At 38.9% G+C, this 26,179-nt stretch overlaps 2 protein-coding genes across 4 annotated transcripts in view; one reads left to right on the plus strand and one right to left on the minus strand.

Moving 5' to 3' along the window:
* Positions 1-12,223, minus strand: part of xrn2 (5'-3' exoribonuclease 2) — an 88,187-nt gene extending 75,964 nt beyond the window's left edge. For 2 of the 3 annotated variants that reach the window (XM_005160875.6, XM_073932159.1), the window contains exons 1-3: positions 11,960-12,121; positions 8,665-8,792; positions 8,471-8,582 (exon numbers count right to left, since the gene is read on the minus strand). In XM_005160875.6, coding sequence (XP_005160932.1) covers positions 8,471-8,582; positions 8,665-8,792; positions 11,960-12,034 — 315 coding nt within the window. In that variant the 5' untranslated portion in view covers positions 12,035-12,121. 3 annotated transcript variants of the gene reach the window in all.
* LOC110438201 (uncharacterized) lies at positions 126-7,569 on the plus strand. The gene is made up of 2 exons (XM_073933739.1): positions 126-208; positions 602-7,569. Exon 2 carries the CDS (start codon positions 833-835, stop codon positions 6,899-6,901), a length of 6,069 nt encoding a protein of 2,022 aa, XP_073789840.1. The 5' UTR covers positions 126-208; positions 602-832; the 3' UTR covers positions 6,902-7,569.
* Positions 12,224-26,179: the final 13,956 nt, after the last annotated feature.

Here is a 26,179-nt window from a genome sequence, read left to right on the forward strand (position 1 = left end):
CCTCAATGCGGCACAGGACAAGATTTGATTGCGACTTCGGGTTCATGCTGTTATTCTCGGTGTCAGAAAGCCTGCTTGATGGACTAGGAACTAAAGTTCGTTGCATGTTTCTAGGGGGGACGTTTAGTTTATGGGACCTGCTGTTATGTTCTCCATCATTGCTAGCTCCTGCTGATGTTGTTTTCTGTAATGCGTTCATCTTATACAAGTAAGTTTTAATCTGAAACATCTAATACTTATGTAACATGCATGCTGATACTAATTTGAGGTCTATATCGCCTATAATGTTCCGCTATAGCGGTTATTTGCGGCCGCGATTGCCGCGATAATTCTGCTGAGTCATCCCCATTAAGCCAGAGCTATAAATAGCCGTTATGGACGTCCGATCAGCGTGCTTGCTCATATGAACGGACATTTTTTAGACTGTTGTTGCTAATTAGACTGTCACATTCCTAACAGACATTACTGTTATTATGTTTGAGTTTAATATGCACATTTATGATGAATGTTATTGTTGCAGTGTATTGTTTTAGTCAATGTTAATGACAATTCATAGTCAATACTATTTGTAATTATTTCTTTATTTGTTTTTCCTTTGTAGACCATTACATCTTATTCATTTCTCACTACCATTACCCATAATTGAGCAATCTGATGATTATGTTGAAGAAAATAAATATTTCAAACGTCAACACTTCTCCTGCCCTCCTGATTCTCTGACCGGAATCTGGTCCATATTTGGCCGCCTCAACCAGTGGAAAATTTACATGTAGTAAGGTTTACTACATTATTATGGTCCTTCGAGCCGGATTGAGAGCAATATAAAACCAGTATGGACCGAACAGGAAGTGACACTGAGAAAATGGACAGACCCCACCGCAGGACACATCTGCCACCTCACCTGGATGATTATGAAGTTGATTACCAACCTATACAGGACCCTCCCCCAAAAGCTTCTACAACCTGTCCCAGTCATTCTAGAAGCAGCTCGAGGAAAACGTCCCGCAGTGGTATCAGCTCTCATTCTAGGACGAGTAGACGTTCTGTTACCTCCACTGGTGTTTATCTCCCACCAGAACTCTCTAGTGTCCAGACAGCTGTTTTGGAGGAGAAGATTAAGCAGAGACAGTTTGATAGTCTACAGCAGCAGGTACAGGAGGACTCACTAGCTGATGTGGAATATCAGCGCCTGCAGACACAAGCAAAGGAAGCTCAGCGTATTCAGGAGGAGGCTCTTGCAGCTAAGGAAGCTTTGTCCAAGCATCTAGAGAGACAGCGGAAACTACAACAGGCAGAGACTGAGCTTGAGGTAGCCAAACTTGTATCTTCAATGCTTATTACAAACTCTGGTTCAAACACTCCCAGGCCTTCAGGCTCACCAGACAGCCCATCACCGCCACCTCAACCTGATCATACTAATGCATCCAGGAGTCCACAGTCTACCTCCTCTTCTCAGCTTCCACCTCCGCTACCAACAGTCACATCATGTGATGACATTTCACAGCTGTCACTTAGACCACTGGCGCTAACATTACCTACCACCACAGTGAGTGTTTCCTCTCCTTCAACATTCCCGTTATTACAAGCAGTCTTATCATCAGTCGTTACAGTATCTGAGACTGCCCCTAAAACTATGCCATTAAACACAGTGACATCAGCTCCACATGTGACACATCAGCCTTTCTCTGTAGCGACAGTTATGTCCACTATTGGCCAGTCTATGAGTAGAAGAGGGCCATCTGTACCAAAGCAGTCTAACACTGCCCCACTGACAATGAATATGAATCCATATGTGATGCAGCAGTCATTCATACCTCCAGTGAGCACACACGGATATCAGCAGCAACCTCCAATCACCAGCCAGCAGGCCTCAGCTCCGCCACCTAATGTCAGATCTGCTCAGCCACATTCATTCATGCCTCTTCCCCACACATACCCTGGTACAGAGCTACTGTTTGCCTCAGCTTATGGCATACCACAACCCAAGCTACCAGTATTTGAGAGTGGTAATGAAAGTGACTTTGCCTTGTTAAAACTGGCCCTAGATAATTTGCTAAGTAATCACAGCTATCTTAGTGAGCAGTATAAATATCATGTACTGTTAAGTCATTTGAAGCTACCCAGCGCACAGCAGCTAGCGAAAGCTTATATGTATCATTCACATCCATACTCAGCTGCACTACAAGCACTTCAGGACAAGTACGGACAGCCAAGACAACTCGTACAGTCAGAGCTGGGTGCCATCATGAATAGCCCACCACTTAGACTGGGTGATGCTAATGCCTTTGACAGCTTCGCATTATCAGTACAGTCATTAGTAGGCATGTTGAGGACCCTTGAAGGTCAAAATGGGTACGAGTTAATGTGTGGCTCTCATGTGGATCGACTACTCAGCAAGTTACCACCTGCCTATCGTGACAGCTTCGTTGAGTACTGTCTAAGCCGGGGTATCCTCCAGACAGGCACAGACAGAACCTATACACTCCCCGATCTGGCCACCTGGTTAGAGATTAAGTCCCAGGCGAAGCGAATTTCCAACCGAGCTGCAGCTTTGTTCCCGAGTGACCTAGCCAAGCCTCAAGGTAAACCCACAACATATTCCCGACCAAAGGAGCGATTCACACCTGTCTTGTTGACCAGTGAGAGGAGCATAAACCGTCCTGATACTGCAGCACAGAGATCTAGCACAAAGGTTAAGCCCAGGCCATATTGTCCCCATTGTGATAGCCGAGACCATTACCTGAATGCATGTGAACAGTTTAAGAAACTAACTACAGCTCAAGTTACCACCTGGATAAGAGAAGGAAAGCGCTGCTGGAGGTGTGGTCGAACTCATGACGTGGGGGTCTGCAACCTTAAGCGCCTATGCAGTGTCTGCAAAGAGTTACATCTTACAGTTCTACATGATTCAGTTCAAGACACTTCTAGAGCTGTTCTCATGGTCAGTTTGCCACCTACAAGAATTTATCTGGATCGACCCAACCGTTCCCCTAAGGTCATGCTGAAAGTTGTTAAAGTCCTGCTACACAGTGGTCGAAAAACTATGGAAACCCATGCCGTTCTCGATGATGGATCAGAGAGAACTCTAGTGCTCCAGCCAGTTGTGCAACAGCTTCAATTATCTGGTACCCCTGAACTGCTCTCGCTGCAGACCATTCACCAGTGTCACACTGAACTTATAGGATCATCTGTGTCTTTTGAGGTGTCATCTGTATCCAATCCCTCAAAGAAGTTTGCGATACACAACGCATTCACTGCCCCAGGTCTGTGTCTAGCGGAACACCATTACCCAGTGGCTGCTCTGCAAAGGGCTTATAGACACCTAAAAGATTTGCCACTGCCTCCCATGGATAAAGTGAGACCACTGCTCCTCATTGGGTCCGACATGCCGCATCTCCTGACACCAGTTCAGCCTGTATGCAAGGGCCCACCAGGGGGACCCATCGCTGTTCGTACACAACTTGGATGGTCTCTCCAAGGCCCAATGAGCCCGATGCAGCCCTCAAGAGGAAGTCAGCAGTGTCTTCATATTATGTCAGTTCCCACCTGTGATAACCTGTTTCAACATGTGGAGAGACTCTGGCAGGTGGACACACTCCCATACAACACCAAGATGGTTACCAGGTCCAAACAGGACAAGGAGGCTTACACTTTGCTGCAGAATGCAACCGTCAGAGTGACTGTGGACTGTGTACGACGATATGCTACACCATTACTGAGACGGACCCCCCGAACCTTGCTCCAAGCAGATAAGACAGCTGTTCTCCCAAGTTTACGTCGTACTGAGCGTACCCTTGAAAGGGATCCTGATAGGGCCAAAATCTACTGCAGTGAGATTTCTAAATTGGAGTCAGCTGGTTATGTGGCAAAAATAACGGCAGAGGAAGCAAACCAAAGTGAAGAGTCCTGGTTCATTCCGCACCACATGGTGCACCATAATGGTAAAGACAGAATTGTCTTCAACTGCTCTTTCCAACACCATGGACAGTCTTTGAATGATCAGCTGCTGCCGGGGCCCACGTTGGGACCATCCTTATTAGGTGTCCTCCTGAGATTCCGCCAGCACACAGTTGCTATCAGTGGGGACATCAAAGGTATGTTCCACCAGGTCCGTTTGTTGCCAGGAGACAAATCTGTACTACGTTTCCTCTGGAGAGGAATGTGCAGAGAAGTAGAACCTGAAATATATGAATGGCAGGTGCTTCCATTTGGCACAACGTGCAGTCCCTGTTGTGCCATTCATGCCCTCCAACACCACGTCCAAGAGCACAAAGAAGGTAAAACTGAATTGGTGGATATTGTGGAACATTCCTTTTATGTTGACAACTGCCTTCATAGTGTACCAACGGCGAGTGAGGCTAAAGTGATAGTAGATGGATTACGCCAGCTCCTTTCTGAAGGTGGCTTTGAAATTAGACAGTGGGCATGCAATGTACCATCCGTAACTGAACACCTACCTTCAGATGCCAGGTCCGCAAGTAGCGAGCGCTGGTTAGCACAAAGCAGCACTGATCTTCAGGAGCCCACTCTTGGGTTGCGGTGGGATTGCATCAATGACACCTTGGGGTACAACTTGCGTTCTGTGGAGAATGTTGAACCTACCCTGAGGAACATGTATAAAACTTTGGCGAGTCAATACGACCCTTTAGGGTTCATTACACCATTCACTACTAGAGCCAAGGTTATCATCCAGGACCTCTGGAAGCACAACCTTGGTTGGGATGACCCCATAGAGCCATCACATTTGAGAGATACTTGGCTTTCCTGGGTAGAGGAACTCCCTACACTTACCAAGATACATTTCCCTCGGGCATATACCCCAGCCGCTGCTGACAACCCATCGGCTATACGAGAGCTTCATGTCTTCAGTGATGCATCGGAAAGAGCCTATGGTTCAGTGGCCTATCTACGCACCACCGATGAGCAAGGACAAATCCATATTACCTTTGTCTCGGCCAGGTCTAGAGTCGCGCCTCGCAAATGCCTATCTGTACCACGTTTGGAGTTATGTGCTGCCCTTACTGGGGCCCAATTGGGGAAAGTAATCCAAACTGAGTTGACGCTACCAATCCACAAGGTCACTTTCTGGTCTGATTCTACAACAGTGTTGTATTGGTTAACATCCGAATCCTGCCACTACAAAGTGTTTGTAGGGACACGGGTGGCAGAAATACAGACTTTAACAGAGATGGCTGAGTGGAAGTATGTTGAGTCACATCACAACCCTGCTGACCACATCACACGAGGCCTTACCCTAACAGAGATAGCAGGCCCCCATCAATGGAGCTCAGGTCCAGCCTTCCTGATCCAGTCACCTGATCAATGGCCATCAATGCCCCAAACTAAAGCTGAACCTGATTGCAATGAGCTGAAGAAATCAGCCTTTATCGGAACTGCTTCATCACCCAGTGTTTCTCTACCAGTTCCAGGCAACTTCCACACATGGCAAGAGCTTGTTAAAGCCACTAGTAAATCCCTACATGGGGCGGCTGCCGACACAGACTCCTCTATAAAGGCCTCCGAGTATATTGAAGCAGAAAAGTTACTTCTGGCACAGGCTCAGATGGACTCCTTCCCTATGGAAGTTCAACATCTAAAGGCTGGACATCCTGTTTCACCAAACAGTCGCTTAGGTTCACTTGCTCCAGAATATGATGATGCTACTGGTCTCATTAGAGTGGGAGGGCGACTACGACGTGCCACTGATCTCGACTTGGAGGCCATACACCCAATCATATTAGACCCTAGCCATCATATTACAAAATTGTTGATCAAAGAAACGGACCAACAACTCCTTCACCCTGGCTCAGAGAGGGTTCTGGCAGAATTGCGCCGCCAGTATTGGATCCTTCGAGGTCGACAAGCAGTTCGTAAGCATCAGCATACCTGTCAAGATTGTCAGATATGGCGAGCCAAACCTCAAACTCCACGAATGGCAGATCTCCCCCCCTGCAGATTAAATCTGTATAAGCCACCTTTTTATTCTACGGGTGTGGACTGCTTTGGACCATATGCAGTCAAGATTGGACGCCGACAGGAGAAAAGATGGGGGATCATTTACAAATGTCTAACAACACGTTGTGTACATCTGGATCTGTTGGAGCATATGGACAGTGATGCTTTCCTTCTTTCCCTGCGCCGTTTTATAGCCCGACGAGGCAAACCTATGGAGCTATTGTGCGATAATGGCACCAACTTTATCGGAGGTGATCGAGAGTTACGTGAATCCTTTGAGGCCATGTCACCAAAGCTACAGGAACAGTTGGCAGAGCAGAAAATCAGTTTTCGCCATAACCCCCCAAACGCTCCTCACTTCGGAGGGACTTGGGAGCGTGAGATAAAATCAGTTAAGACAGCACTCCAAGTAATCCTCAGAGAGCAGTCAGTGCCAGAACCAGTTCTGCAAACCCTTCTGGTGGAGGTGGAAAACATTCTAAACTCCAAACCACTCGGATACGTATCTTCAGATATCGCGGATGTAGACCCTGTGACTCCTAACCTACTGCTCATGGGTCGCCGAGATGCCTCGTTACCCCAGGTCTTGTATGATTCTAGTAACCTGCTTGGAAGACGAAGGTGGAGGCATAGTCAGGTGCTAGCAGATTGTTTCTGGACTACCTTTATCCGTCAATACCTACCAAGCATGCAAGGCCGTCAAAAGTGGACAACTGATGGGAAGGAACTGGCAGTAGGACAAGTTGTACTTGTGATAGATCCACAGCTTCCACGTTCCCATTGGCCTGTTGGAACTGTAACAGAGGCTTTACCTGGAGCTGATGGCCGCATTCGAGTGGTCAGAATCAAGGTTAAGGACAAAACATACACCCGTCCAGTCGTGCGACTGATCCCACTTCCTCCTCTTGAGGACAATGACACGAGCACCCCTGACAGACTTTCTTAAGGTTCAATTATCTCGTCAGATAATTGGGGGCGGCTGTGTCAGAAAGCCTGCTTGATGGACTAGGAACTAAAGTTCGTTGCATGTTTCTAGGGGGGACGTTTAGTTTATGGGACCTGCTGTTATGTTCTCCATCATTGCTAGCTCCTGCTGATGTTGTTTTCTGTAATGCGTTCATCTTATACAAGTAAGTTTTAATCTGAAACATCTAATACTTATGTAACATGCATGCTGATACTAATTTGAGGTCTATATCGCCTATAATGTTCCGCTATAGCGGTTATTTGCGGCCGCGATTGCCGCGATAATTCTGCTGAGTCATCCCCATTAAGCCAGAGCTATAAATAGCCGTTATGGACGTCCGATCAGCGTGCTTGCTCATATGAACGGACATTTTTTAGACTGTTGTTGCTAATTAGACTGTCACATTCCTAACAGACATTACTGTTATTATGTTTGAGTTTAATATGCACATTTATGATGAATGTTATTGTTGCAGTGTATTGTTTTAGTCAATGTTAATGACAATTCATAGTCAATACTATTTGTAATTATTTCTTTATTTGTTTTTCCTTTGTAGACCATTACATCTTATTCATTTCTCACTACCATTACCCATAATTGAGCAATCTGATGATTATGTTGAAGAAAATAAATATTTCAAACGTCAACACTTCTCCTGCCCTCCTGATTCTCTGACCGGAATCTGGTCCATATTTGGCCGCCTCAACCAGTGGAAAATTTACATGTAGTAAGGTTTACTACACTCGGTCCACGAGACTGCCGCAAAATGGATATGATACACATAGATGAAAGCAAATAAAATTATATTTATCCAAGCACGGAAGAAACAAGAATGCATTAAGATTTTTTCAGACGTGATGCGGATGAACGACTCACCGCGACTTTAAGACTTTTTTTGTGAAAGCAAGAGAAAATCTTGTGGCAGTGCTGTTATAAAGAAGTCTCAAATGACCAACAACTGAAACACATTTTATTCCAGAACATTTGAGCTGGTTTCAGAATTCTTTCATTTTTTTCTTCTGTTGTTTCATTTTTACAAATCATTTTATTTAACTTGTTTGTTAATTTAATCTAGTTTTGTTATTTAGTCTATTAATTTTATGCAATAGTTGCAAACTAATTTGCTCGGAGATGCGGCTGTGCCCTTATGTGCAGCTCGCACTTCAACTGCTGCAGCAGAGACAGAGAGAGAGCGTGCAAGAGAGCCATCAGAACAATTCATTTTTATCCGAAAGTGCCTGTCAGGTGATGTTGACCTGAACAGTTAAAGCTGTCAAATTATTTGTAGTTCATTTATTATTAAATGATGATGATTAAAAATAGTAATACTATTAATTTTATTCAATAATGCAATTAAAACATGCAATAGGTCTACATTAATGCAAAACAAGCTAAATATCGTCTTAAAAAGAGTCATAGATTTCAGCTCTCGGCAATATTTTTGCCTATTGTCGATACACAATACTATCGTCTATCGGCACAACACTCATACCAAATACTGCTGTATTGTGCTTACTGTGATCATGCTTAATAATGGTTGATACATACCACACCATCAATTGCCATATACAGAACCCGTCTTGGTCGAACGATGTTAAAGAGACGGTCGATATATTCAAAAATGGCAACCATCATCTCATCTTCATTTTTTGGTGCTGGCCTGCAAATGTGTAAAACCACATTTAAATAAAAGCAAATCAATTTATCAACATTGGAATGTGAACAACATGCGAGAATCTCACTTGTCCTCAGGATGTGTGCATGGATGGATAATTCCGTTCATGTCCAGATACAGGTTGTCAAACTCCACTTCATTTGGGTTGGGTTTGCTGGTATCAACTGGGATTTTAACGCCATTGTACTCCTTGGCCTGAAATAAAAAAGAATTACAGATATTTGCATATATAAATATTTTAAACAAACAATCGACATAAGCTATAGTTTACTATGAACAAACTAGTCAGTTTTTAACAAAGAATCACATCCTCAATTTGAAGTGAAATTTTTCTGATTAGGACTTGAAACACCTGGTGAAGTCTAGAAGGGATACAGCTGTGACAGGAAGTTAACAATGATGATAATAATAATAATTCCTGACATTTATATAGCGCTTTTCTGGGCACTTGAAGCGCTTTACACATAGGAGGGGAATCTCCTCATCCACTACCAGTGTGAAGCATTCACCTGGATGACGCGATGGCAGCCATATTGTGCCAGCTAATGACACTGATGAAGCCAATTACGATATGGGGATGGTTAGGAGGCCATGATGGACAGAGGCCGGTGGGCAAATTTGGCCAGGATGCTGGGGTTAAACCCTTACTATTTTTCGAAGGACATCCTGGAATTTTTAACGACCACAGAGAGTCAGGACCTCAGTTTAACGTCTTATCCTAAAAGTCCAATCAATATACTGGGGCGTTAGGACCCACACAAACCGCAGGTTGAGCGTCCTCTGCTGGCATCACGAACACCACTTCGTAAAAATCATTCATAAAAATCATTATTTTTTTAAAAATTAAAAGGACACTATTTAAAAAAAGAGATAACAAAAGGTAAAATTAAGGTTTAAATAAAGAAAAAAAGGATAGTTCACATAAAAATCTAATAGTTTATTTAACCCTCAAAAGTTGTTTATTATTACATTTTAATTGAAAGGCATTAAGCTATTCAGAGTACTTACATATGCATTCTTGCACCCATGTTAAGTGGGCAAATTTGGCAAGGGTGGGGGGTGCGAAGGGATTTTTAATGACTTTTTAACATCATTCGAAAGACAGTGCTCACTGAGCAGTATAGAGTCCCCATCAATATACGGGGGCATTAGGACCCACAGACTGCAGGTTGAGTCCCCCCTGCTGGCCTCACTAACACCACTTCCAGTGTTGCGGTCTCCCATCCAGGTACTTACCAGGCACAGCCCTGCTTAGCTTCAGTGGGCGACCATGTGAGAGTTGCAGAGAGCAAGTTGCCGATAATGATTTATATTATTACTACTAATACAATTACTGCACAACAATAGTTCATCTTATACATTATTGTGAAGGGTAGGTTTGGAATTAGGTAAAATGTGTATTATATTTGCACATTCAAACAGTTGCCTTAATAATGTCAATTGCATAAAAGTAGGGCTGGGCTAATAAACGTTATACCGAATCGAAATAAAATGCATGTCAATAACAACGATAAGCTCTGCACTTTATATTAATCTAAGAGCCAATCACACAGCAGAAATGTGCAACAATGGGAATCTAAAAGTGTACATATTAGAGAAAAGATGCACCAAATTTTCGGCCTCCGAAATGTTATGCCATTTAACGAGCCCTTTAATTTTTTTGGCTTCAATCATTGTTGGGGTAAATCTGGAAGCATTAACAACTTATTTTGAGATAGATATATATATATATATATATATATATATATATATATATATATATATATATATATATATATATATATATATATATATATTTATATATTTATATATTTATATATTTATATATATATTTATTGCATTTATGCCATATCCCCTAGCCCTAAATAAAAGTATTATCTGCAAATTCTAAACAGCTAAATCATATTATCAGCCTATGACTACCAACGTACAGCATTGTTCAGTCAATTTAATAGTGCAAATGTTATTTTGAAGTAACAATTACATGCGATTTTAGACAGAGTATTTTAGTAGTAGCTTGGTAGTCAGTATGGGAACTGTTAAAATGAACAAACTTTACCTTAATAGGCTTAGGTAAGTGGTAGGAGATTAAGGTAAAGTTGGTTTTATATTCGCTCATTCGTTCATTTTAACAGTCCCCATATTATTTATTTACCATGGTACTTTGAATATTCAGTCTAAAAAAAAAAAAATCGTATGCAGTTATAACTCCAAATCAATCTTAGCACCATTTAATTGACTTTAAACTGTGTTGTAGGCTACTTTGATAGTCATCAGCAGCTAATATGTTTTCCTACTCAAAATTTGCAAAAAATACTTTTCTGAAATTGTTTTATTATAAAGAAAATCATTGTACGAAAATAAAACCAACTTTACCCCAATTTTAGTACTTTCAGGCAGCATTTGAACATGAAGACACCTCAAACTAAAGATAAGCATACCTCAAAATCACCACGTAGATACCTCAAACTGAGAATAAAACACCATAATGGTTTGACACAGGGGTGTCCAAACTCGGTCCTGGTGGGTCGGTGTCCTGCATAGTTTAGTTCCAACCCCAATTAAACACACCTGAACCAGCTAATCAAACTCCTAGGTATACTAGAAACATCCAAGGATGTATGCTAAATGGAGCAAAAGTTGGAGCTAAACTATGCAGGACACTGGCCCTCCAGGACCGAGTTTGGACTCCCCTGCTTTAACAGTATAACAAAACTGAATATTTGATTTCAACAATGCTGATTTACAGCTAGAAAAACCAATGGATGTGTGAATATAAGACCAACTTTACCTCCATTGGTAAGTTAGGTGTTAATAAAATGCCATTTAAAGGGTAATTTAATAAATAACAAACAATTATTGTTATAATAACTGTGTATACGTTACTGTGATGGGTAGGTTTAACTTAGGTTTGAGTAATAAAACGCAATGAATAAGTAATTTAACGTTATTCGTTTAAAAAAAATCATTGTTAACTTCTGGCCGCGGCTGTATCCCTTCTAACCACAACCACGACTGGCTGAAAATCTGCACAATTCTCTATGATTGGTTGGTCGTTCAAGCAGCCTCACACATAAAGGCAGCCTAAACATGTTGTCTAGTTATTAAACACTAAAGGTGTTTGAAACACAGCCAAACAGTAGGTTTGTAATTGCACCGAACTCGTGCTAGCTCACAAATACATCATCTAAATACGTTAAAAAGCATAAAAAATCCGATAAAAACAAAATGAAGCAAACATTACCAGATTTAAGTTTGATGACTGCAACGTATACTTAATACAACTATTTCAAGCAAAACTGACTGATTAATTACATCAATAGCTGTACATAATCAACAAACATGCAGATGCGCGTGCCCACCTTCTCTTCCAGGCAGTGCACAATTATCGACGGATACTTCCGACTCAACCAGCGGAAAAACGCGGGGACTCCCATCTCCCGTAAAATTCAGCACTTTTGAACAAAGGAGCAACTTTAAAAACGATTAAAAACAGTGAAACACGCAAAGGGATGAAAACAGCTATCAAACACAGCGCACGCAGCTTATTTACCCAGCAATGTGCGTAATTTCCGGGTCATCAGGAAGTGACGTGAACGCGCCACGCGGTGGTAACAAGCGAATCGCATCCATGATTGCGCCTCCAGATGAACAACAATGAAGCTGTAAAATAACAAAAAACAAGATCCTGGAGCAAATAAATGGTAAAAAAAAATTAGTAATAGGCTAATATATGTTATATATGTATATGTATTTAAATCTTACATTTTCATTTGATTTTAGTTAAAGAGTTAATAATTTGTTGGTGAGTTTTTAGCATTTATATAATATCTTTAATAAATAATGGCCTGTTTATTTGTAAATTTCATTCATTTTCCTTTAAGGGTTTAGTCCCTTTATTCATCTGGGGTTGCCACAGCGGAATGAACCGCCAACTTATCCAGCATATGTTTTACAGATGCCCTTCCAGCTGCAACCCAGTACTGGGAAACACCCATACACACTCATTCACACACATACACTGCAGCCAATTTAGTTTATTCATTTCTTATAGTGCATGTGTTTGGCCTCCCAGCAAGATGGTCGCTGGTTCGAGTCCCAGCTGGGTCCGTTTACATTTCTGTGTGGAGTTTGTGTGTTCTGCCCGTGTTGGTGTGGGTTTCCTCCGGGTGCTCCGTTTTTCTTTCCGCTTAGTCTCTAATTTTGCAATGGCGGAATGAACCGGCAACTTATCCAGCATCTGTTTTACACAATGTTTGCCCTTCCAGCTGCAACCCAGTGCTGGGAAACATCCATACACACTCATTCACACTCATACACTACGACCAATTCACCTAGAGCGTGTTTGGACTGTAGGGGAAACCGGAGCACCAGGAGGAAACCCACACCAACATGGAGCGAACATGCAAACTCCACACACAAATGCCAACTGGCCCAGCCAGGACTCGAACCACAGACCTTCTTGCTGTGGGGCGACAGTGCTAAGCACTCAGCCACGTGTTGCCACGTCCTAAAACTCCACATTTATAATCCTCTCAGTCGCTTACTATACATTTAGCAGATGAAAACTCTACTGGAGGAGGGCTGCTTCTCACTCAGGGCTGTTTATGCAAATTAGGGATAGATCATAACTAATGGGTGGGGCTTTCCCCCTCTGCTGACACACACAAAGGGAGAATGTCAATCAAAGTATTTCTGCAGACTGTTTTATCAAATGATTATAAAAAATAAATAAATTCATTAATTTTTTAGCATTAGAAACTGCTTTTATTCACACACTGTTGCCACACAACTGTGTTTAAACCCCTTATACAAAGGATTTTTGTATTAAATTATATATATATATATATATATATATATATATATATATATATATATATATATATATATATATATATATATATATATATATATATATATACTTATAAAGTTATATATACACACACACACAAACACTAACCGGCCACTTTGTTAGGTACACCTGTCTAACTGCAGGTTAACGCAAATTTCTAATCAGCCAATCACATGTCAACAACTCAATGCATTTAGGCATGTAGACATGGTCAATACGATCTGCTGCAGTTCAAACTGAGCATCAGAATGGGGAGGAAAGATGATTCAAGTGACTTTGAACGTGGCATTGTTGTTGGTGCCAGATGGGCTGGTCTGAGTATTTCAGAAACTGCTGATCTACTGGGATTTTCATGCGCAACCATCTCTAGGGTTTACAGAGAATGGTCTGAAAAAGAGAAAATATCCAGTGAGCGGCAGTTCTGTGGACGCAAATGACTTGTTGATGCCAGAGGAGAATGGCCAGACTGGTTCAAGCTGATAGAAAGACAACAGTAACTCAAATAACGACTCATTACAACCAAGATCTGCAGAGTCGCATATCTGAACACACAACATGTCCTTGCTACAGCAGCTGAAGACCACACCGGGTGCCACTCATGTCAGCTAAGAACAGGAAACTGAGGCTACAATTTACACAGGCTTACCAAAATTAGACAATTGAAGATTGGAGAAACGTTGCCTGGTCTGATGAGTCTCGATTTCTGCTACAACATTCAGATGGTAGGGTCAGAATTGGCATCAACAACATGAAAGCATGGATCCATCCTGCCTTGTATCAACAGTTCAAGCTGGTGGTGGTGATGTAATGGGGTGGGGGATATTTTCTTGGCACACTTTGGGCCCATTAGTACCAACTGAGCATTGTGTCAACGCCACAGCCTACCTGAGTATTGTTGCTGACCATGTCCATCCCTTTATGACCACAGTGTACACATCTTCTGATGGCTACTTCCAGCAGGATAACGCACCATGTCATAAAGCGTGAATCATCTCAGACTGGTTTCTTAAACATGACAATGAGTTCACTGTACTCAAATGGCCTCCACAGTTACCAGAACGCAATCCAATAGAGCACCTTTGGGATGTGGTGGAACAGGAGATTCCCATCATGGATGTGCAGCCAGCAAATCTGCAGCAACTGCGTCATCCTGTATTGTAAAAATGGACCAAAACCTCTGAGGACTATTTCCTGTAGTTGAATCTATGCCATGAAGGATTAAGGCAGTTCCGTAGGCAAAAGAGGGTCCAACCTGGTATTAGTCAGGTGTACCTAATAAAGTGTCTTGTGAGTGTGTGTGTGTGTGTGTGTGTGTGTGTATGTATGTATGTATGTATGTATGTATATATATATATATATATATATATATATATATATATATATATATATATATATATATATATATATATATATATATATATATATATATACACACACACTTTCAATTCTAAAGTGAAGTGAAGTGTTTGTTTTTATACAACTTCTACTAAGAACATATAAACAGAATTATGCATCCACGATTAAAGGTTTGTGTGTTTAAATTGCATGTATTTTTTTCTTCCCCTGATCATAGGCAGATTTCTGCAGCTCCTTTCCAATGCAAATGAGCATCATATGACAGTCTATGGAGACTTGAAGTATTCAGCTGATTTCCGTGAAGAGCTGTTTGATCTTTGGTGATGCAAATTCAGTAGTTTGTCCTTATCTTCATTTGCTCTTGAGTCTTCACATTATGTCCATGAACCCGGAGGCTCATTCATTGATGAAGCCTCTTGTCACGAACATGAACACACACACATACGCACACACACAGAGACGTTTACGCAATTGTGGGCGAAAATCATATTCACGGAGAATGGAACCGATACACTTAAGATTCTGTGGGCTGTAATTCAGGGTAATAAGCAAAAATTTACCTGAACCAAAACATTAAATGCATTGGATCTCTTGAGAAAAATGGAAATGCTGCAGACGGTATTTTTAAAAAAGATCAAGTATTCTGATGATGTCAATCATATGATGTTTAGCATCGTAACAGTCTGTACCTATATATTATATGCAAAAACAGTCTTTATCATTGCCTATATAAAACACCCATCAGCTCTTAAAGGGATAGTTCACCCAAAAATCATTGTTTACTTGTTTTTAACCTTTGTATGTCATTCAGCGGATGTTGGACACAAAAGCAGATATTTTGAAACATGTTGAAAACCTGCAACCATTGACCTTAATTTGTTTTTCATTCATACAATAATTTTCCTTTGTTTATCAGGGTTCGCCACAGCGAAATGAACCACCAACTATTCTAGCAAATGTTTTACACAGTGGATGCCCTTCTATTTGCAACCCAGTACTGCGAACCACCCATATACACTCACACTCATACACTATGGTCAGTTTAGCTTATTCAATTCACCTATTGTGCAATGTCCTTGAACTGTGGAGGAAACCGAAGCACCTGGAAGAAACCCATGCCAACAAGGGGAGAACATGCAAACTCCACTTAGAAATGCCAACTGACCCAGTTCGGACTGGAACCAGCAACCTTCTTGCTGTGAGGCAACAGTGCTAACCACTGGCCTCCGTCTTTATCATTCTCTATATAAAACCCATCAGCTCTTAAAGGGATATTTCACGCAAAAATCATTGTTTACTTTAATTTTACTTGTTTTAAACCTTTTTGCATGTCTTTCTTCTGTTGGCCACAAAATGAGATACTTTGAAAAATGTTGGAAATTTGTAACCATTGACTTCCATTTCTTTTTCCTATTATGAAAGTCAATGGTTACAGGTTTTCAGCTTTCTTCAAAATATCTTTTGTGTTCAACAGACTAAACAGCTCATAAATGTTTAAACTATACTTGAGAGAGATTAAATAGTGTGTAAAATTTCATTTTTGGCTGAACTATCTCTTAAGGACAGAGAAATTACATCATAAATAGTCATTTTCAGCTGAATCTATAAAAATCAAACAATTTTTTCCGACTCCAAGCATCAAATAAGTTTGTCTTTAACTTTTATATTGATAAACAAGCATTTTAAAAGAAAGTGATAAGCATTTTCATGCATGAATCCGCAGTGAATTGTGAACCAAATAAAGAGTACTAAAGCAAAAGACAAAATAATAGAGCTTAAAAAAGCTTAATTTGATGTTTGGTGTTACTTGTTTCTTTTTATAGCTAACTGAAATTTAATATCAATCTGAAATCCTAAACAATGTCTATTGTATGTCTTTCAATAAGCAGCTAGGTGGCTCAGTGGTTAGCACTGTCGCCTCACAGCAAGAAGGTCGCTATAGTTCCAGTCCCGGCTGGGTCAGTTGGCATTTCTGTGTGGAGTTTGCATGTTCTCCTCATGTTGACATGGAGTGTGTGTATAGGTGTTTTCCAGTGCTGGGTTGTGGCTGGAAGGGCATCCGCTTCGTAAAACATATACTGGAATAGTTGGTTTTTCATTCCGCTTTGGCGACCTCTGAAATAGAGACTAAGCCGAAGGAAAATAATTGAATGAAAAATTCTTTCAATGCATATAAGCCATGATGTGAATAGCACATCAAATTAAATTTACAAGGGTCATTTCATATACACAGAAAGCTTATTAATGGAGAAAAAAGTTTTTCAATTTTATATCTATTCATTCATTCATTTTCTTGTCGGCTTAGTCCCTTTATTAATCCAGGGTCGCCACAGTGGAATGAACCACCAACTTATCCAGCAGGTTTTTACGCAGCAGATGCCCTTCCAGCCGCAACCCATCACTAGGAAAAATGTTGTATCTAAATATAGATAAACATTTTCTCAAATGTGTGTATTTATAACAAATAAATGTCAAAACAGTTTCCCACAGATGGGTTGCAGCTGGAAGGGCATCCGATACGTAAAAACGTGCTGGATAAGTTGGCAGTTCATTCCGCTGTGGCGACCCCAGATTAATAAAGGGACTAAGCCGACAAGAAAATGAATGAATGAATAAAAATGTCAAAATAGGGGTAGCACGGTGGCGCAGTGAATAGTGCTGTTGCCTCGCAGCAACAAGGTCACTGGTCCGAGTCTCGGCTAGGTCAGTTGGCATTTCTGTGTGGAGTTTGCATGTTCTCCCCGTGTTGGCGTGGATATCCACTGGGTGCTCCAGTTTCCCCCACAGTCCAAACACATCCTTAGTAGCAAAGAATTCTGGCCCAGATTTGGCATAAAGCTGGCACAGCAGACATTCATCCAGCACTTGCATACAGCATGTGGGCAAAACATGGCCCCGGTTTGGCAGAGGTGGCACCGTCTTTAGGGCGGCACACAAGATTTGGGCAAGATGAAAAACGTAGTATTTGGCCCAGATTTAAAAATTTGATAAGTGGGCCATTTGAGTTTGGCCAGTCTTGACCCACATTTAAAATACACAAATATAATTTTTGAGTAAAGAAAAAAAATTCTTCCAATCAGGTCACTTTGAGAAAAAGCGTGCCCATAGTGTGCCTAAAGCGCATCACTTCATGGGTTTATCAATTTCATTGCAATCGTGACACACCAACCTATCTGGCCCAGTTCAGGCCCAGTTATGAGTTATTAACTTGGCTGAGACTTGGCCCAGATATGGTCCGTGTTTGGCCCTTGTCTGGAAGCCAGATTTGGTCCAGTCAAGTACCGTAATTCACTGCGGCATGTGGGCCAAGCAAAACCTGATTGTGTGGGCCAGAGCTGGGCCAGAGAAATTTTGCTATGTGGGATGTGGTATAGGTGGGTAAGCTGTAAGTGTAGGCCTATGTATGAATGAGAGTGTATAGTTGTTTCCCAGTGATGGGTTGCTGCTGGAAGGGCATCCGCTGCGTTAAATATATGCTGGATGAGTTGGCGGTTCATTCCACTGTGGCAACCCCAGATGCAGGGACTAAGCCGAAAAGTAAATGAATAAATGAATATGTCAAAATAAACTTGTTTTGTTCATTTATTTGGTGTATTTAAGCCAGGGGTGTCCAAACTCAGTCCTGGAAGGCTGATGTCCTGCATATTTTAGTTACAACCCCAATTAAACACACCTGAACCAGCTAATCAAGCTCTTCCATCTACATTCCTGCGAAGTTCAGCTCCAAGCCTGATCGAATCAAACACACCTGAACCAATTAATTAGGACCTGAACAGCACTTGATAATTGCAGGCAGGTGTGTTTGAAATGGGTTGCGACTGAAATCTGCAGGAAGATGTATCCAGTAACTGAGTTGAGCACCCTTATTCTAGATACACCAGAAACTATAAGGAGGTGTGTTGAAGGAAGTTGGAGCACCTAAAAATGCAGGACACCGGCCGGGTTTGGACACTCCTTTTTAAGCCAAGGAGTATGAAATATGTGCATCGTTATTTAAATTTCATTAAAAAGTTTCTAACGTATCATTGATATAAATCTCTGGTGTTTTCATTCTGCTTTCCCATTTAGTCTGACTGCTCCCTTGTGGAGGACTGTGGTATTTTACATGTTTTTCTCTAGTTTACTGAGCCTTTTTACTCAACAATTTTATCAAGGCCGATAGTGACTCATGATGCTTATTGAAAACAATCCGACCTAAGCAAAGAAAAACATGTTGAAACTGAATCAAATGTCTGGCGAGGTTATTTTTATATATCTACTGTAGCTGTTCTCGTTAAACCTTATGAGTTAAGGTAACTCCAACCACATGAGGAAACCGATTGCAACAAATTTGAGCTCGAAAACTAAAATATGAGTTCTGTAAACTTACTCCGTTTAAGTAATGAAGTATTTAATGAACTCATTACCTTCAACGCTGAGTTCAAAACCTTTTTTCAAATGAGTAGACAAAACTTTCAGTAGATGTTGAGTTACACTCATTTCATTTTATACATTTGACAGTTGGGTTTTACAGTAGATAAAACCTACAAACACCAAATGTTAGATGTTTAGAGGATAAAATTTAATTGAATGGGCCTTAATAATCACTCTGAATGTCAATATAATTTTTCAAAAAACAGTCCTCAGCATAAATGAGTACACCCCCTTTTGAAAATGAATATTTTCATCCATTTCTCAGTGAATATAGACAATGTATTTAGGTGCAATTAAACAAAACAGATTTATTTTAGCCACCAAACATTTTTAGAAATAATACATTCATGCGAAAAATTGCATAAAAATGACAAACTATACAATTTTAACCTCGTTCTCTTGATTTTTTCTAACATATAAATTTGGGCTGCTAATTTTTGGACCGTTATCAAAAGCTATTTTGTTAGATTAGCTCCAGATTTGGCTTTGGTACACTAATATAATGCATCTGCACAAATAAAGCATCTTAACGCAAAAAAAAAAAAAAAAAAAAAAAAAAAAAAAAAAAAAATATATATATATATATATATATATATATATATATATATATATATATATATATATAATTATTATTATTATATATAAAATAAAATAATTTTTCATATTTTTTCCCATACCGTCGAGCTTTTTTATCAAGTGCAAATCAAAAAATACAGTCATAGTACAACAGAAAGTAGAACACAAAAGCAAAACTAAAACATACAAAGGTGGTGTATAAATAAAACATCTCTCTTTATAGGAAGATATTAAACAATTTACTTATTTCAGTTGTTTTTGAAGTCTTTTTTTTTTTTTTTTGGATATAAATGCCTTCAATTAATATTGCATTTCAGTAGTTAACTATAAAACAAAAATTTCTGGTTTGTAAATGTTTGTAGCCTATTTGTTAGTCAAATAAGATTAAGAAAATGTTTTCTTTTTATGTAAAAGTTTTGCTTTGCAAATAGCAAAACCAAACCAAACATTTTCCTGAATTAAGGACACATCTTTATCATTATTCTCATATACGAAAAGATAAAAAAAGCTATTGCATAACAAGAACAAAAGCTTACAAAAAAGAGGAATGCAATGCTTTTCACATCAAAGAAACAAATCAATAGAATAAAAAATAAAACGACAACAACAAATTAAAGGGGATATATAAATTACAAAAAAATTGCATATGAAAATGATCCCAAAAATGCACACATCCTTACAGATTTTTTATTTTTAGGGTTTCAATATAATGCTTAAGATCAATTTTAATCAAACAGAGGTTAGGTTTATCATTGGGCCATTTTTGTTTGTATAGCCTACTTGATACTTCCTATATATAATCATTCAACTAATAAACTTTGCTCCAAATTTTGTTATTGTTGTATATAAAAAATACCTTTGCAAAAAAACTGAATTTTTAATTTTGTAAGTTTAAATAAAAGATATTCAACACCAAACTAAAACATTTGGCTATATGTGCATTCAAAAAACAGGTGTTTTATCAATTCCTCCTCTAAAAAGCGCACGCAGATTCCAAAAAATTACAACTCGTTTCACTGGATCAATTCAATTAATTAGTTTGTCAATTCTTTAACTTTATTAGTGAGACAGTGTTTACTAGGTTAATTCCAAACATTTCAACAGATAAAATAATCTTATGTTCGTATTCGAGACTTGTGTCGTGACGTAGTTTGGGTGCAACTACACCTTGAAGAACAGCGTCCTCTGCTGGACAGCACTTTACTTGAATGTTTTGATGACCTTTCTATTAAGTTTTTTTATTTGATTTTTTTGTGCTAATTTTAATATATTAAATGCTTATTTACATTCTGAGAATAAACGGTACACGGTGGTACAAATAATGTTCTTTAAGGAACAGTTTCGTACCTTTAAAAAAATTGTACCTTATACAGAAAAGTCCTCTTATGATACTGTTCTGTACCTTTTATGGTACAACTGAAATGAAGGTACACAATTGTTCCCATATAAAAGGTACAAAAGTGCAACTCATTTTTAATTACAATATCTAAATAAATTCTACTAAAAGGCAAAGGGATTTTATTAATAATTTTTATATTAAGCATGAATCATCGCTTAAAAGCAAATGTTTAAAGAGACTCATAAACATTCATTATTAAGCTCTATAATACAAAACAACTGGTAAAACTAAACTATAGGTTTTGTAGACTAAACATTTAAGGCATTTTAAATAAATGTTTGGTAAGCATTTCTGACACTGTTAAGGTACAAAGAGTCTTGTCACTGTGGTGGTACCTTTGTGGTTTAGATTTGTACCTTTGATGAAGGTAGAATATTCTATCTGCAGGTTTTAAAAAACAAAAGTACATTTTGGTTTCCCATGATACAAATCATGTCCAAAAGGTACACACTACAATGGTGCAAATTAGTTTCTTTGTCCTAAGGTACAATTCTGTCCCATAAAAAGGCACTGCCTCAGTAACATGGGTTTGTACCTTCTTTGGTACAACATTGAACCATTTTTTTCTGACAGTGTATATTAAATGCTTATGTATTTTATTTGTCAAAATCCCATTTAATGACCCAATAATTTGAAAAAGGAAGATTGCCAAGGTTTTTATTTTGCAATGTACATTAACCTCAAATCAGATGTGCTCCAACATTAGGCACATTCAAATCAAGACTAAAAACACATCTGTTTAGCTGTGCTTTACTGAATGAGCACTGTGCTGCGTCCGACAGATTGCGCTATTATGTTTTTCTCTTCTTCTTCATTCTTTTATAACACATTTTACCTGTTTTTAATCAGTTTTATTATTTGTTTTTATTTATTTTTTTTACTTGTTTCTTTTATTCTTGTTTATGTAAAGCACTTTGAATTGCCACTGTGTATGAAATGTGCTATATAAATAAACTTGCCTTGCCTTGCCTCAAATAATATATGCTTGGCCAAATCCAAGTATAGCAATAAGAAGAAAATAATTAAATTAATAGAATGTATGATGTGAACTAACTGTCAAGCATTATGAAAATGCAGTAAATATTAATATATTGTGTAAATGCAGTAGGATTCTGATATTATTTCAACTAAAATATTTTAAAATATAAATAATTTAATAATTTAAAAAACAGAGAAAACCCACGCCAACATGGGGAGAACATGCACACTTCACACAGAAATGCCAACTGACCCAGCTGAACAAGCTCCTTCTTGCTGTGAAGACATGCACTAGGTGAAATGGGTAAGCTAAATTGTCCGTAGTGTATGTGTATGAAAAAGTGTGTATAGATGTTTCCCAGTGAAGGGTTGCAGCTGGAAGGGCATCCGCGGTGTAAAGCATATGCTGGATAAGTTGGTGGTTCATTCCGCTGTGGCGACCCCAAATTTAAAAAAGGGACTAAGCTGAAAAAGAAAATGAATGAATTAGATTATTCCAATCCTTTGTCTGGTATGAACAGAATAACTAATGCATACAGTTAAGTGATCATTAACATCATTTAACTCTTTGCTAAATGTGCAAAATTTGGATTTAGAGTTAGTTTAGCTCTGTAGTTTCACAATTTGCACTCCATTTTGCACCATGCACGAATGTTAAAATTATATAACAGATCATCAAATTACTCTTTATACTCGATTGCAAATGTGCAAACATGCTCTTTTGTGGAGGGCCTGTTAAATTATTCCTCATGTTTTATTGGCATTATTCCCATTATTATTATTCAGGCCAGGACAAAGTGTTTTGGCCTTTAACTGAAGTAGCGTGGTTTGGCCAATGACAATTCACACGCACATCTCATTCTGGATTCATAACATGAAACCTGACAACAATACATCTCTCAGAGGCTGCTGAATGGACAACCTTAACACTCTCATAAACAAGCACAGACCAATTACTTAATGAACCCAGCTAACACAGAATGAGCTTCCTTACATGCGTTCAGACTGAGGGAGATGGTCTAGACATCTTTTTAAGCAGTATTTTCAATATGCAAAAAAAAAGCCCATACCCATACTCACAGCAAGAAGGTCACTAGTTCGAGTCCCGGCTGGGCCAGTTGGCATTTCTTGGTGGAGTTTGCATGTTCTCCCAGTGTTGGCATGGGTTTCCTCTGGGTGCTCTGGTTTCCCCCACAGTCCAAACACATGTGCTATAGGGGAATTAAATAAACTAAATTGGCCATAGTGTATGAGTGTGGTTTATTCCACAGTGGCGACCTCTTAAATGAAGACTAAAATGACTAAAGAGACTAAAATGGGGTGAAATTTGACCAGGATATTAATCTTGACTTAACATCTTTCTATCTAACTGGTCAACAAAAACATTATTGCAATAAACACATTGAAGTATAGTGTGTATCTGGATGACCTCTCGGGTACAACCAAGCATTTGATGCTACCAGATGTCACAGATGTGAATTTTACTGCACATTAAATATTAATTTCTTCAAAGAATCTATTGTACGAGAGACTTTCTATGTATAAGTTGCCAGTGGAAATGTTTACCCCAGCCCTTGCCAGATGTTTACCCCATCCCTCACAGTGACATCACCAGCCCCATTGAGTGCATTGTGTCTGACATTGCATCTCTGAGTGATTGCATCATAAAGATCCAGATACTAGTGGATATTTCTGACCTCTGTTTGCTTGTCACCTTAGTATTCATTGGAAATTTATTTCAGAAAATGCACACACAAACTCAAAAAATGACTTGCTGCTTGTTCATACTACTTATTTAAAATGAGTTGAAACAGTGCACTGTATTTGATTCCACACAATCGATTTCAAGGAATTATGTGAAAGTGTTAGTTTTTACAAATTTAAATGCATTGAACATGCAACACTAAAATTTTCCCCCAAAAAACTAAAAAAATGTGTTGTTTGATTTTAATTTTCTACATTTATATCTTAACCAATCAGGTTAAAACACCTTTATATGCCACAGGCAATAAAGGTAATCAGAAACACACATACATACATACACACATATACACATACATACATACATACACACATACACATACACACATACATACATACATACATACATACATATAAATATACATACTTGAAGTCAGAATTTTTAGCCCCCCAGTTTATCCCCCCCCATTTCGGTTTAAAGGAGAGCAGATTTTTCTAAACATAATAGTTTTAATAACTTATTTTTAATAACTGATTTATTTGCTCTAACTAGGCAGGTTAAGGCAATTAGGCAAGTTATTGTATAACGATGGTTTGTTCTGTAGACTATCGAACAAAATATAGTTTCAAGGGGCAAATAATATTGACCTTAAAATGGTGTTTAAAAAATGTAAAACTGCTTTTATTCTAGCTGAAATAAAACAAATAAGACTTTCTTCAGAAGAAAAAATATTATCAGACATACTGTGAAAATTTTGTAAATATTAAAAAAAGAATAAAAAAAATCAAAGGGAGGCTAATTATTCTGACTTTAACTGTACACTGTAAAAAAATCCATGGTTTCACACAATTCATTCATGCTGTCCTAACACAAACAGATTAAGTTAACATAAATTTAAGTGGATTGAACATATAAAACACTCAAGTTTCCTAAAAATAAAATCTCCAGAATTGTGTTTTTTCAGCTTATTTTAAGTAAGTAGTTTGAACAAGTAACAAAAATCTTTTTTTTTTAATTTAGTGCAAGTAGAGCGGCCTACAAACTGTGCAAGAAAGCTGGCTTCTGCTGATAAAACTGCAAACTATCATCAGTAAACTTTCATTTATTGACTGAATTTCTGACTCTGGGTCTTCTTCATCTGACTCTGTCATTTTTTGGAGTGGTATGATCTTTCTAATTTAGTATTGGCTTGTTTAGTTGTGACATTTCTAATGACATACTCATCTGAACTGGGAAAAAATTGTTCCTGAACACTTTTTAGTCCTATCTCAGGACATGAATTTCTTATAAAATCATGGTGTATACTACAGTTTCTGGACTTGTTGCATTAAAGACAGCAATATTTTGACAATTTATAAATAATGAATCCCTTTCTGGTCATCTGATATTAAGCATGGATCTAAATATGGTGATCATTCATTCATTTTCCTTTGGCGTAGTTCCTTATTTATCAGGAGTCACCACAGTGGAATGAATCACCAACTTTTCCGGCATATGTTTTATGCAGCAGATGCCCTTCCAGCCACAACACAGTACTGGGAAATCCCCATACCATTCGCACACACACACACACACACACACACACACACACACACACACACACACACACACACACACACACACACACACACACACACACTCATATACTATGGCCAATTTAGCTAATCCAATTCATTTATTTGGCACATGTCTTTGGATTGAGAAGGAAACCGGAGCACACAGAGGAAAACCCACACCAACATGCAAACTCCATACAGAAATGCCCACTGGCCTAGCCAGGACTCGAACCAGCAACCTTCCTGCTGTAAGGTGACAGTGCAATAATGATTTTCAAAAATATTACAGCGCTCTGTGAGTGTTTATTAGTATCAGTTGTCGAGCTTCAACATACAGTCTGATAAAGTGATTGGACATGAAAGCTGCATCAAATGACATCAGACTTATTGATATTGCAAACCTTTGCTCAAAAAATAGTTTGTTGTATGTTCAAGCTATACTTTTAAAATGAGCTGAATCAACACAATTCTTGATTTCTTTGGGACATTTTGATTGTGTTTGGTACAATCTACTTAATTTTGTTACCCTAATTCTTTCGCGTTGTCCTAACACAGATTGATTGTGTGGAACCCAGCATTTTTACATTGTCATGATTGTGCTTATTTTACAATGTGATCCTAGAAAGACAACTGGTCATCAAAGATTACCCCCAGATTCCTGACTGACGTCGAAGCGTTAATGAGTGTTTTATCACAGACGGATGTTAAATTATCGTGTATAGCTGGAGTTGCAGACAAGACCTATTATTT

This window comes from Danio rerio, chromosome 20, assembly GCF_049306965.1.
Source record: "Danio rerio strain Tuebingen ecotype United States chromosome 20, GRCz12tu, whole genome shotgun sequence".
Taxonomy (NCBI): Eukaryota; Metazoa; Chordata; class Actinopteri; order Cypriniformes; family Danionidae; genus Danio; species Danio rerio.